This window comes from Rhipicephalus microplus, chromosome X (assembly GCF_043290135.1).
Source record: "Rhipicephalus microplus isolate Deutch F79 chromosome X, USDA_Rmic, whole genome shotgun sequence".
In the NCBI taxonomy this organism is placed as follows: domain Eukaryota; kingdom Metazoa; phylum Arthropoda; class Arachnida; order Ixodida; family Ixodidae; genus Rhipicephalus; species Rhipicephalus microplus.
Genome location: NC_134710.1, coordinates 225,506,840 through 225,519,587, shown reverse-complemented (window position 1 = coordinate 225,519,587; position 12,748 = coordinate 225,506,840). Strand labels below are relative to the sequence as shown.

At 40.4% G+C, this 12,748-nt stretch overlaps 1 protein-coding gene across 1 annotated transcript in view; it reads right to left on the bottom strand.

Moving 5' to 3' along the window:
* The window catches only part of LOC119187519 (inositol polyphosphate multikinase), a 32,002-nt gene extending 23,893 nt beyond the window's left edge, over window positions 1-8,109 (bottom strand). Inside the window, exon 1 of the mRNA XM_037435660.2 lies at window positions 7,670-8,109. Coding sequence (XP_037291557.2) covers window positions 7,670-7,760 — 91 coding nt within the window. The 5' untranslated portion in view covers window positions 7,761-8,109. The remainder of the gene's footprint in view (window positions 1-7,669) is intronic.
* Between the last annotated feature and the right edge of the window lie 4,639 nt (window positions 8,110-12,748).

Here is a 12,748-nt window from a genome sequence, read left to right as displayed (position 1 = left end):
AAAGTCTTAAAAAAGAAAAACTGAAAATACACACTTTACCCTACTTCACTTTTTTGCTAACAAAATTATTGAAAACAAAAGAAAAACACCTTTTATGTTGACTTTTGAACTTAAATATATCAAAATACTACATAGTAAATAGTTTTTTAGTGTTAATGTCATTGCATTTTATTATTTAATATAATAATGTACTCATTCTGTTATAATAACAGTTTACTGTTTTTTATGTGCCAGAACCACAATATGATTATAAGGTATGCCATAGTAAAGGGCTCCAGATTAATTTTGACCACCTGAGATAGTTTAACTTGCACCTAAATCTAAGTACATGATTGAATTCTTACATGTCACTCCTTTCGAAATGCAGCTGCAGTGGCCGGCAAGTGAACCAGTGCCCTCAAGCTTATCAGTGCAGCACCTCGCTTGCTCAGCTACCCTGAACATTCATTTAGTTGTGTGATACTGTATTTTGTCCGATATTCACCTTGCTCACTGCCTATCTGCTGTTGAGGTTGAGCATTTTGTTCCAGAGAGGATGGTTACATAATCTTAAAGCTTATAGCACAAAATCGATGAGAACAGGAAGGAACACAGAAATACAGAACATAGCAGTTTATTTTTTTTAAAACAGGGCAGAGCACTAACTTGCAACTAAGCTTAATTCAGAATGTTTCCTAAATATATACAGAGTCAAGTAGCACATGCAGGCGCAATGCACATCTCATTATACAACGCTAATCAGAATCGGCAGCGCAACATGTATTTGGTATGAAAACCAAGTTTCTAAGAATAATTTTTCCATACACTGCAGCGCAACAGAAGCGTCACTAATACAACCACCTTCTTTCCTTTTAATGTGATAAGCCTCCATTAGCTCTTTTGCCGGTGCATCTTCACTTCTGCCCAGAATGCTAGACAGCACTGGTTTACATGTACAGGTCTTGCAATGCATAGGCAGATAAAACGTCAAATTATTTTCGACATATCGCACATGTTCCCGTGCCCGATCGTTGATACAACCGGTCTGTCTGATATAAACCTTTCCACAAGTGAGTGGAATTTCGCGTTTCTGTGTTCCTTCCTGTCCTCATCGATTTTGTGCTATCAAGATTTAAGATTATGAACCAACTAGCCCAGAAACACATTCTTTTAAGGATTATTACATTTTGTCACAGGTAGGATGAAAAAACACCTATGTATTTATGTCTCCATCACTTGGCCATATTCATGGAGCAGCTTTGAGAGTTATTATTTGAATTATTACATTCTTCTTTTGCCCTCCACTGGCGTATATTTGCCAATGCATGGCGGCTATACTCCAGTGGCACGTATTATTGGACTAGGTGGTTCATGCTAAGCAACAACTGACTTCGTGCAAAAGAGAGAAAGCAGTCACCTAGTCTCCTCTTCATTTTCGTTTCTCTCTTTTTGCTATAAGTGACCATACACAGCTAGCTGTTGTTTACGGGTGCTGTAGCACGAAGATAAAAATGACTTACAGTAGTCTATTCCAACATCAAGAAAGTGGATAGCAACATATGAATAGGACACTACCACGCACTACGATCATCTTGAAATAGTATCTTTTGGGAGGCATGTCAACAGTATAGCTGTCTGCTAGAATACAGCTACACACTTCCAAACAGTTCTGTATGACGAGCATCAGTGGTGTAGCTAGAAGCTTTTTACAGAGGGACATCTCCGCGAATAGAAAGTGGGAGCTGGCAAGGTGGGTGTTATTGCACTTGGTTAAATAAGGTATCCTATGGTACACAGAAATTTGCAAAAGTGCTTGTGTCTAGTCTACTACCACTTGGCCATGCCAGCCCCCCTTCCCCCTCTCCAAGTGTGGTCACCAAGACACTTTACAATGTGAGACTCCAAAATATAGCCACAGTTGATTTTCCATAGCAATATCGTTCCAGCCAACAAAGTTTCATAACAGTGCAAATGTGCAGAAATCTCCCCTTTTTATGGTTTCAATGTGCTGTAAAAGGCAAGAAATTACACTTCATTCAGTGTCGCAGTTTGATTCATCAGCCCAAAGAACTGATAATTTGCACCTTAATACTTGCATAAAAAGTAATTCCAGTGTCAGCATAACTATTACTTTTTAGTCAAAATAGATGTTACTACTTTCAATGATGTTTGATGATGCCACTAATGTGATTTGTCAAAAAACAAAAAACATTGGCAATTGAAGTTGATTGATGCGTGTTCCCGAGATATATTTAACAAAGTCTATTGGCACCAGCACCGGGGTGCAAAAAAAGCATTCCCCCCCCCCCCCCCCCCACTTACTTCCTACCCAAGCCACACAAGCGCTCCCCACCATGATGCAACACGGCTTAACACCCCTCAAGACAAAATTCTGCCAAAGGTCATAACAGAAGCTCTACAACAATTGGTCACATACAGCTGCTCAGGCAACGGAAAAGTTGGAGCAATACTTGTGAGCATTTTTCACAGATTGTGCCATATGAATGTATATTTATTTATTCATTTTATTTCATAATACTGTCAGCTCTCTCTTGAGGGCTCTTACAGGGAGGGTACAACCAAATACAAACCAACCAATATACATCTATGTCAGGTAGTAGTGCAATCAATTAATACATGTGTAACATTTTATCAAATAGGCAAAGACTGCCTGAATTTACAGCAATACCTGGCTACGCATTACAAGGCTCAAACACAGCTGAGAGAAAGAAAACAAAGAAACTCAAACCAAGGAAACTTGCAGGCTTATCATCTGCCAGCTCCATCACTCAAATACATGTCCAACAATTTTTCGAATTGGCAAAGATCGCTTGCATTTACTACAATGCCTGGCAACGCATTCCAAAGCTCAATCACAGCTGGAAAAAAAAGGATAACGAAACACATCACTCCGACAAGAGTACGGTACTAAAACACAGTCGTGATTTAGCCGACTGTTTCGTTTCCCTGGCATTTTAAAGTACAAATCTTTTTTAATTTTTAGTTGTCCTTGCAGTATCCTGAAAAGAGCTTTCAATTGTTTTTTTTTGTCTTCGTGCCTCAAGTGATTCCAGTTCACAAAACTCCAACATATGAAGCGGACGGCGTGGCGTTGAACTTTTTCTAATTTTGTTTTCAGGCTGTCTTGATCAGGACTCCACACGACAGAGGGATATTCTAGTAGTGGTCTAACAAAGGTTTTGTAAGCTACAAGTTTTATATCTCGTGTAGCTTGATGTAGTTTTTGTCTTAAGAAACCTAATCTCTGGTTCACTTTCAAGCAAACATTGTCTATGTGTGTATGCCATGCCAAATTTTGAGTAAGGGTGACTCCTAAATATTTAAAGTGGTTAGCATGGAGGAGTAAATTCCTGTCAATAGAATATCGAAAGTCTAATGGTATAATGGTCTACTGGATTCATTTGGTTGTGTCATTAATGCCAATAAAGACACCAGCTTTCATGGATGTTATGCATCTTTGCAAGTGCAGTGAAACAAACCCAAGAAAAGAGGCACGTAAGCAGGACAGGCGCTAGTCTAGCACCTGTCCTGTTTACATGTCTCTCCCTCTTGTGTATGTTCCGCTGTACTTGCTAAGATGCATAGGTTCTCCAACCACCCACTAGCCCAAATTTCTGAATTGAATAGTCTGCTTTCATGGACGAACTGCATGACGAATGAGTAAAGCTTTAAATATACTTTTGTACCTAACACCTCTAAGCAAGAGAAAAGATACTATTAATAACTTTCTCCCATGTTATTCACTGCCAACGTCTAAAAGAAGGATTTTAAAAAACTGGAAACTGTTACAATCAAGATCAATAGGGACTATATGAGCAACCTAATCTTTGCAGATGAAAATACTGTCTTCAGTAACACTAAAAGTAACACTAAAAACTGCACTCACCAAATTATAGAGGACTTAAGTCAAAGGGCATGTACCCAAGTCTAAAGAAGAGAAAGCAATTTTTAGCTGACTTTGATCATTTATTGTGAATTCCACGTCTCATGCTGAGCTATAATATTTGACTGGTGTATTCTCGGGAGCCTCTACTACTGATCGGCATCGTTTTCTGACCATGCTCAAGAAGTGTTGCAGGGCCCCTTAAAGAAAAAAAAAGTATATATATAATAAGTGGCGCTTTTGGAGCATTGATGCTGCAATGTTAAAACTAGTAAAAAAAAAAAGAAGAAAACAAATTTCGAGGACCTCGCTGCTCTGAACCTGCTGCCTCTGAGGACCTCACTGCTCTGAAAGACCTCACTGCTCTGAACGTGACACGCTAACCTGCTGCGCCACAGCCACTTTTTTTTTTTTTTTTCGGTCAAAATTCACACGCGGGGGACAAGATAAATATATTACAATACACAACAAACATACCAGAAAAATTACTACAGCAGTCTAAGCACTGCTATAGTACATCATGTCTTAAAATTCTTTCGTCAGAAGGCCTTCTACCCTTTCTAACCATAAAAAAAAACATTCATTTGTTCTTACTACCTCGAGAAACCTTGACATATTTTCTCTAAAATACTGTCTTGCTGGTCTCCTGTCAGAATTACAGTGAAATCCAGCCATTTGAGAGCACCATATAATGTACAAGGCAGTCATCACGAATAGGTCAAAAGGTAATTCATCATCATTCTCTATTGCTGAACACCCGATTCCATGAAGGTCTAATAGAAATTTTTTAGCACCACACTGTTTTAACACCACAATGTTGCATCACACTAATGAACAGAGCCAATTAGTTTCTCCAGAACATACCAACTTGGTCAATTAGAAATCATCTAGAAATAAACTGCGATAAAATGAATCTGGTAATTTTTCACGCCAAAGCGACAACCATTCCAAGTAATCTCACCTTGATGCTGAACAGAAACATAGAAATAATTAATGAAATTAAGGTGCTAGGAACATACTTCTGTAGCACATTACATTGGGACCAACACGTGCACTTTGTTATAAAAAAAAACTTAGCCATATCACAGGCATGCTTAATAGTGTCGAGGAACGAGAGGAGAGACGGCAGCGATGAGCCCGTGTCAATGTCACAGCTTTATTTGGGACGCAGGCGTAGGCGGAGTCACTGCTGCAGCGTCCTTGCACAGCAGTGAGCAGCTAGCATGCTTGAGCGCTGCTCAAGCATGCTAGCTTGAGCAGCGTCCTTGCACAGCTCAAGCTAGCATCACAAGCCATGCGGCTCACTTCACCATCAGTGCGGCAGCTGGCCAAGACTGGCGTGGCGCTACAATAGCAATAGATATCGTCTACCAACACCCATAAAGCTATTATTCTATCACTCTCTATTTGCAACTCACATCAATTACGCTCACCTTGTGTATAGGGTACTACAACTGAATCAAACCTTAGAAAAATAGACTTATTATTGCGATAGCAATTATATTACAAGAGAAAATTATACGAATAACAGCAAACGTAACATAACAACATCACACTGAGGACCTCTTCAGGCAGTACATTCCCACTATTTTTTTTTTCTAGAATCGTTTCCTTCTTCGTGTATGGCACTACAATATAAGTTCAGAAAATAGCGTATTTAACGAAATAGCCTGTCTACATAAAAACACAGCTGCCTATACCACCCATCACAGTGAAGTATGATCTATACCCCAATCACAAACAAATTATGCCATGCAAATGTTAAAAAACAAATTACCCAGATTGCTTAATGCACTCGAAAATGCTGGTTTTAATACATCAAACATAATGCAGTCTCAACCAGCTTCACTGATTCAGTCACTCTTAGTGGTTTTTTTTCTTTGTTTCTATAAATTATCACTGCTTTTATGAAGAATGTGCTTGAGCATGTATACAGTTGGGTTGTATGAAAGAGATTGTTTCCTCACGCCCACCTATATTTATGTTCTACACATTGTATATATTAAATTGTTTATTAATTTTTGCTTGTTTTGCATAATTGTTAATTATTGTTGATATCGTACTGAATGTTGTTGATGTCATCCTGAACTTAAACACATTTTTTGCCATCTCCACCAACTGCTGCCACCATATCGAAAGGAGGCCAAGAGCTCCACAAGCAGCCCAGAGTAGCTTTTTTTTTAGCCCATGGCTATGTATAAGAATTTTTACAATGGAAACAAAGAATGAATTGTTCTTTGTAATACTTCCCAAAAGTATACTCCTTCCAAACAGTGTAGGAAAATTTGGCCCATCATTTCCGGTTTGTTACAGATTAGACAGTAACATCCCCATGGCATATAATAACCACGCTCCTCCAGGAAGGTTTTCACAGGAAGTGTTTCAGTACGCAATTAAAAAAAAAAATTTTTGCATTTGGAGCTGCCTGCATTTCTTTAACTCATTGAAGTACATTCAGACTCTTACGTGCTGTACATAGTGCTCTATGTACAGCCCGTCTATGGGATGGGGAACACAATGCCACATGAATCTTTACACAGTTTTTTTCTTTCCAAGAGACCACAGGTAGTCAGTCGAAAAACGGACACTCAAAAACTGCACACTGGCCACAACTTCCTTCATGTAGCCTTGCACAGCCCCAATTACAACTTGAGTGCTCACAACAAACTCAGGCAACAGTCTACCTAGTCTCATTTGACACACTGTTAGCATGAAAGGATCCCTTGTCTCACAGGAAAAGAAAAACCCATTTACTAACTGCTTGATAAACAGATGTCCTAGCCTAAGGCCTCCACACTTCACCTGTCTAAACAAATTCGTGTGACTACACCTTTCCCAGTTGGACCGGCCCCCACACAAATATTGCAAACACCCGATGTAACTTTTGCACATTGACCCAGGAACAGTACAGCACTTGCATCACATACCATATATCTTGAACACAGAAAGCCAGTGAATACAGTAGTCCCAGCAAACATGGACAGATAAGTTGCTTTGGACTCCCTATTCGCCTTCTTTTTTATTTCTTTTGTAGCTGTTTCCAATAATAATAATCAGTACTTTTGTATTACTCGAGCGGAACTCCGAGATATTTAACTGGAGTTTTTGTCAATTTGATAGCCTTCAACCCCAGAATATTTCGCAGCCACTGCGCCACAGTCGCCATTCGGTGCAGTGGGTTTACCAAGCCGGTTTTGTATCGTTTTCACGCTGTACGTAACTTTGCTATTTGTTATTTTTACGTCTAGACGTAACTTTGACGGCTTCCAACGTTACGTCTAGATGTAACGCTAGACACTCCGCGAACCGCTAAAGGAGCATCTTTTTTTTTTTTTGTTTTTTTTTAGCCATGAACCCGCAGACTCTCGCTAGAAAAATAGGAATGCCGCTAAGTATCGCACAGAGTCCGTTTTAAAGTTTTATGCAGTACAAACAGTAGATCCTTCATATTATACACTCTGCACAAGACCACCTGGATACTTGATTAAAGCCAGCAAAAGCACGGGGAAGCGGCACACGCAAACACCGCTGGAATATCGAGTATCATGAACCAAGTGGCCCACAACTCTTCACCACCTGGATCTGACAACACCCGGGCAAAAACACGTCTAGGAGCGCGAGCATAACGACAATCCATTGATAAGAAGTAAATCAAATGTCAAAACAGAACACCAATATGCTACTAGAGCCGAGTACTGACAGGTCCGTTAAGCATACACGTCACATCGCCAATTATGTAAACTAGATTCTTGTAATAGGTGCGCTTTAATGCGCGACATGAATTACCTAACTTGGTTTTTTTGTTTCCGTGAACGTGTCCGGCGATTTGATAGTCGAACAACGACGTTTCCACGGGCAACGGAGTTCCCACATTCATGGCCAACTTCCAGAAACACGCAACACTTTTGCCAGGAAGTATGGACGTTGTAATGAGCTGTATGAAATCTGCGTTTCGCAAAGAAATGATTCTGCAAGCGCTCTACAGCTACAGCGCTGAAAAGTTAAAAATCACTAAGGCATGCACTAAGGCAAATGTGTTGCGGAACTGAAGCTCAGCAGGCCGCGGAACGGCACATTTTTCAGAGCCTAACCAGGTGTTCTGTGGCCTAACCACAGAATACCTACCAGAACACCTACGAAAACCTCTAAATAAAACAAAAAAGATGCCAAATCTCTAGTTGAGGTTTAAAATCTTTATATTTAGGGATAAATCTCCAGGGTTGTATTCACTGGAGCATGACCTACTACACTCCTGACCTGTTCAGATAGCGGGGTTCCTATGGGAGCGCGTGTCCCCGCTCTCGTTCAATCGCTCGCCGTAGGTGGCGCTACCTATAACCTGTTCGTCTGCTACTGTGCGGCCGGCAGGAGGGCGACGGACTGATACCATGCGTCTGCTTCTGTGACAAACTGCCTATACGTGTGATTGTTTTTTGCTGAAAAGGCTAACGTGTGCTATGTGTTACATTTTAGTAGTTAGGCTATACTGGTTGATTGACTTCTAAAGCTGTATATTTGCGTAGAAATGTCTTGCTGCATGGTTGTTTTTGCCATTCCAGCCTAAAAAAACTTCAATTTAGTATTCATAAAGCTTTTGACTAATAATGTACTCATTGGTAATAGAATATCAAACTGATTTTAGGTTGTTTAGGACGCGTCAGGTGAAACGCAGTGCCCCTGTTGAGCACTTACCTTGGACACTCGCCCTGGACAGGTGTTACACTTGTAGTCAATTGATAGAAGAGAATAATGCACATACGCCCACGGACGCATATCAAGGAGAGACACAGGAATTGAAGCTTTAACTCTTACTGTGACCTACACAACAAAAATTGTGCGTCAAATTTCGCTACGGGAGTTTGTCTGCTGGAACGGGGAGCGCTGGCCGATGCGCGTTTCTATGATTTTATATGTCCGTGCGATGAGACGATATGGTAAAGGCAGTGATGTGCCTATCGAGGGCAACACATTGCGACCCCAATAAAGTTTTTATCGTCATCATTATCATCATCTTGTCGAGCATAGTTAATAATAATAATAATAATAATAATAATAATAATAATAATAATAATAATAATAATAATAATAATAATAATAATAATAATAATAATAATAATAATAATAATAATAATAATAATAATAATAATAATAATGTTTTATTTTTCATCAATAGTTTGATGAAGGACAGCGGCAGGTAAAAGCTGCTCTTCGAAAGAGGCAGCTTGACATAGGCCCACAGACGCCTTTAGCACGACAGCACTGGCAAACAGTTAGCAATGTTATCTAAGCAACAATTACAAAAATATCAAGTTCAAATTCTAAAAATAAAAATAGCAACCATGATAACAATGTAGCAACTGCAAAGAAATCTTGAAAACTATACATGTGTATATCGTGCAATTGAGTTCGGGTACAGAGTAAGAAATCTATGCCAGCTTTCACATATTTATCAATTAACGTAGAAACTGTGTAGAACAACCTATCTGTGGAGTAGTTTGTTCTCGAAGTTTTTATTTTCCATGTTTCTTTATGTCATGTTTCGAACAAATTATTTGGCTGCAGTTTCGAGAGGTCGTACAAATAATGTCGACTTTCTTGAAATTGACGCCTGACCACCAATGCTAACTTAAAATCGTAGAGACGATGTAGGGGTGGTATTCCAGCCTGTTGAAACAATTCACTTCTGCGAGCATCATACGACCAGTAAAAAATTATTCTAATATACGTCTTTTGCATCAGGTACAGTTTTTGTAAGCGCGTGTTAGTCGTAGTCCTTCATACCAAGAAACAATAAGCAAGATGCCAACAGAACAGTCATTTATAAAGTAAGAATTTTACCTTGTATAGTAGAACAGTTTTGCCACTGTACACCGTGCCCTCTACGCGAGATAACTGACCCAGCACACTGTAAATGCGATCGTTTCAAAGCATATTGCTCGAAAATGTAACTCCAAGAATTTTTATACAATTTACTAACTCAATAATAGTATCGCCATACTTGAAATGTATGTTTTCATTAACAGACTTATTTTTAGGGCGGAATAGTACCGCCTTTGTTGTACTAGTGGTTATGTTTGATTGATAGCGCCCAAGGGCGACACCCGCAGTTGGGGCGCGTACACATGCTGAAAATGTGCCATTATACTCGTTTGTCAATGAAAAGCAGATCCCTCAAAGTGATATCAAGGTTTCTGCTAAAAGAATTTGGCGAGTGTATGCGTGTGATTCGAGCAATGTTACAGCACTTCAAAATGAAACAAAACACATTTGTCGCTTTACTTATGCGTGCCACAATATGCCAGTTAAAGCTGATGTTTCAAACAAAGTTTCTGCACTTTCGAAGAATATCCTACTTGCTGGCACACAGTGACGGCTTGTGTCTGCAATAAAGAAAAACATATGTACGCGTACAGAGCTGCGTGCATTTGGGTCATAGTTCAATAAAATGTGCTAGCAAGGTTCTGGGCGCGTACATGATACAATGGAGGCATGCAACTAAACTTTTAAAATCTTGCGAGATTTTGGCTTTTCGGCTATTCTCTTTCTCTTTCCTTCTTTGGCTGTTTTGTCCCGCACGTAGTTTGAGAAGAAAGGACGGCTAAATTTTTGCAACACTAGCCGCGCCATGGCTTCTCGGTGCTCGCTAGTAGCGCCTTTATGGCTGAAAAGAGGGTTCAAGGCCACTGCAGGTAGCACAGTTTGCACAAAAAGTGCCATCGGCCTCTTTTTGGAAATGGCCAATGGCGCAAATGCTTCCGCGGCCCTTTCTAGAGTGCTCACAAAGGAAAGAAATGAGATCGTTGGGTATGAAAGCCCTCCCCTGTCTAAATTAAATATCACAGCAGTAGCTGGTCCAGATGAGCTGGGAGCCTTGATTTTGCCGATGCAGTCGTCGCAAGTAATGCAATCCTCAGCTGCTTTCACCAGGAAGCCCGCTATAAGGCCAAGCGTGCTGGCCCTTATGCCTGGCTGTGGGGCACCTGTGGGAAGGTAGAAATGAAAAGTGTGCAAGAATTTTATCAGTATATAGATAAGCATGCATGATTAAACCGACACGTGTCCGTATACAAAATATGAGAAATATATATATATATATATATATATATATATATATATGTATATATATATATATATATATATATATATATATATATATATATATATATATATATATATATATATATATATATATATATATATATATATATATATATGGATGTTAATGCGCTTTCAGATAACAACTGTTGCCCCACCGCGGTGGTCTAGTGGCTAAGGTACTCGGCTGCTGACCCGCAGGTCGCGGGACCGAATCCCGGCTTCGGCGGCTGCACTTTCGATGGAGGTGAAAATGCCGTAGGCCCGCGTTCTCAGATTTGGGCGCACGTTAAAGAACCCCAGGTGGTCGAAATTTCTGGAGCCCTTCACTACGGTGTCTCTCATAATAATATGGTGGTTTTGGAACGTTAAACCCCACATATCATCAAGATAACTGTTCATTCAGCCGACGTTTGCGTCGGGAGAGCCCCGTCTTTTTCAAGGTATAATAATATTTACACATTTTCCGCGTCGATTTATAGCTTGTCACGACAGGAGGGAAGAAGTCCGGAGAATAGTATAAACAACAACATAAAAAAAACTGAGGGAGAAACGTTTAAAAATAAAAAAAAATCTAGGAGAAGAAGCAAGAGAAAGACGACGGGATTAGGAAGGGACAGCATCTCAAGAGAGTAAGGCGAACGCAAACGAGCCATGCCATCATCTGTGTGCCAGTTATGACAGCGATTCAAAACCGCCGAAAATTTCTTCCCCGATTGCGGGAAAGGGACGTCGGTTAGTCGAGTTGTGTGGGCGCCTGGTGAAAGCATGTTATATTTTTAAATGTAAGCCATAGTACCTGCTTGTACCATGGACTTATCGTTACATACATACACAGTATAACTGATTGAGAAGCATGTTTTCATCTACATCGTGCACTGACGCAAACGCTGCCTCACGCGGCTTGCATGTAACACAGTAAGCAGCGCAGAGTTTATAATATATGCATAATATCGTATAGTGGGGAATTGTTGGACGGTGTGTAATAATTTTTAAATAATGTAAATCATTCCATTACACGGAATCAACGAGATATGAAAAGCGCACCACGGCAAGTCTGCAGGGCTTCTAGATGTGGCCGCATCGTCTGGGTTATAGTAGCAGATGTCGATGCCGCGCACTCGCCTGACGACCCTTGATTCTGGTTTACTAGCGAGTGCATTTCCAGAGGTTGTCCGGCTTGCTTTACTGCTGTGGAGCACGACGCCTGCCTTGCACTGGGCGATCCAAGAGGAGACGTTGTTTGCTCTGTACTGCCGCTTGGTGATGAGTGCATCATTCCCATCACGAGGACTTTCTGCAGTGATGAAAGCGCAGCACGGGCGTCTGTCTGATCGTTGCTTCCTTGAAGCTGTCTGATGGTGGAAAAAAGTGCTTCGACAGGGTCACTGGAGAATTTGGCAGTCAACACGTATAGGAAACCTGAACGGATGAGAAATTGTGTGCACTGTACTGTGGACATTGTGGTCAGTTGGAGAGCTTCGTATGTTTCAAGAGATATGAATGCCCTCTTATGTGGTGCCGCGGCTTTCCATGCTGCGAAAAAGGGCAGAAATTCCTGCTCCAGCCATATCAACCTGAAAATAAAGCAGTTTATTGTAGAAAATATGAAACCTAGCGGGATAAATGGAATGTACCTGTCATCATCTGGGGAACTGAACGGCATCCTGTTTTGGTCCCGGCTTACTACGTGGAAGGTTGTATTTCTTATGTTGTGTATGGTGAACCATTTAAATATCATTTCCATCAGCTCGATGGTTGGCAGGCAGT